Source organism: Limulus polyphemus, unplaced genomic scaffold (genome assembly GCF_000517525.1).
Source record: "Limulus polyphemus unplaced genomic scaffold, Limulus_polyphemus-2.1.2 Scaffold674, whole genome shotgun sequence".
In the NCBI taxonomy this organism is placed as follows: Eukaryota; Metazoa; Arthropoda; class Merostomata; order Xiphosura; family Limulidae; genus Limulus; species Limulus polyphemus.
This window is the reverse complement of record NW_013666284.1, coordinates 221,546-222,140: the sequence shown is the minus strand read 5'-3', so window position 1 is coordinate 222,140 and position 595 is coordinate 221,546. Positions and strand designations below refer to the sequence as shown.

Sequence of the window (595 nt, the reverse complement as noted above, 5' to 3'; positions counted from 1 at the left end):
ATTTGCTGTCATGTTAAACTTATATTAAAGTTTTTCTTCATTACCCATTTAAGCCGTCTCCAGCCATTATTAGTCTCAAAGTGGGTTCCTCGTCATCGAATTTATATGGATTGCTGTTCTTTCACGTCACATTTATGTCGTTTGCACTCAAATATCTCGTCACACTGACTAATGTACTTACGGACTTCACAAAATGTCCCCTTGAATCCTAATAGACAAGTACAGGTAAACTGGTTGTAAATTCCAGCAGTGAATGGCATTTCATGGCAAGTCCCTCCGTTCGTGCAAGGCTCATCAGCACAAGTAATCTTGAAATAAAAATTAAGATAAACGTACATAAGTGTTTTCTAATAAGTTACAATGTAATAGAAATATTCGTGTAGATGTTTTTGTTTTTGTTTGTTTTTTTGTATTTTACACACCTATTTCGAGTAAGAAAGGAGTGTAAATATACTTTTTATGTCTAACCTACGTTGAATGAAAACTTGTCCAATTAATAATATCAAGGCTTTAAAGTAGCGAAAGATTATTAGGAGATTATACCTTTATAAATGCTATGCTTTAAGAAATAATTAGCTTTTTGTAAGACAGTCAG

The 595-nt window shown here is 32.8% G+C and overlaps 1 protein-coding gene across 1 annotated transcript in view; it reads right to left on the bottom strand.

Annotated features, from left to right (window-relative positions):
* Nucleotides 1-316, bottom strand: part of LOC111085872 (collectin-10-like) — a 2,696-nt gene extending 2,380 nt beyond the window's left edge. Inside the window, exon 1 of the mRNA XM_022386446.1 lies at nucleotides 182-316. Coding sequence (XP_022242154.1) covers nucleotides 182-260 — 79 coding nt within the window. The 5' untranslated portion in view covers nucleotides 261-316. The remainder of the gene's footprint in view (nucleotides 1-181) is intronic.
* Between the last annotated feature and the right edge of the window lie 279 nt (nucleotides 317-595).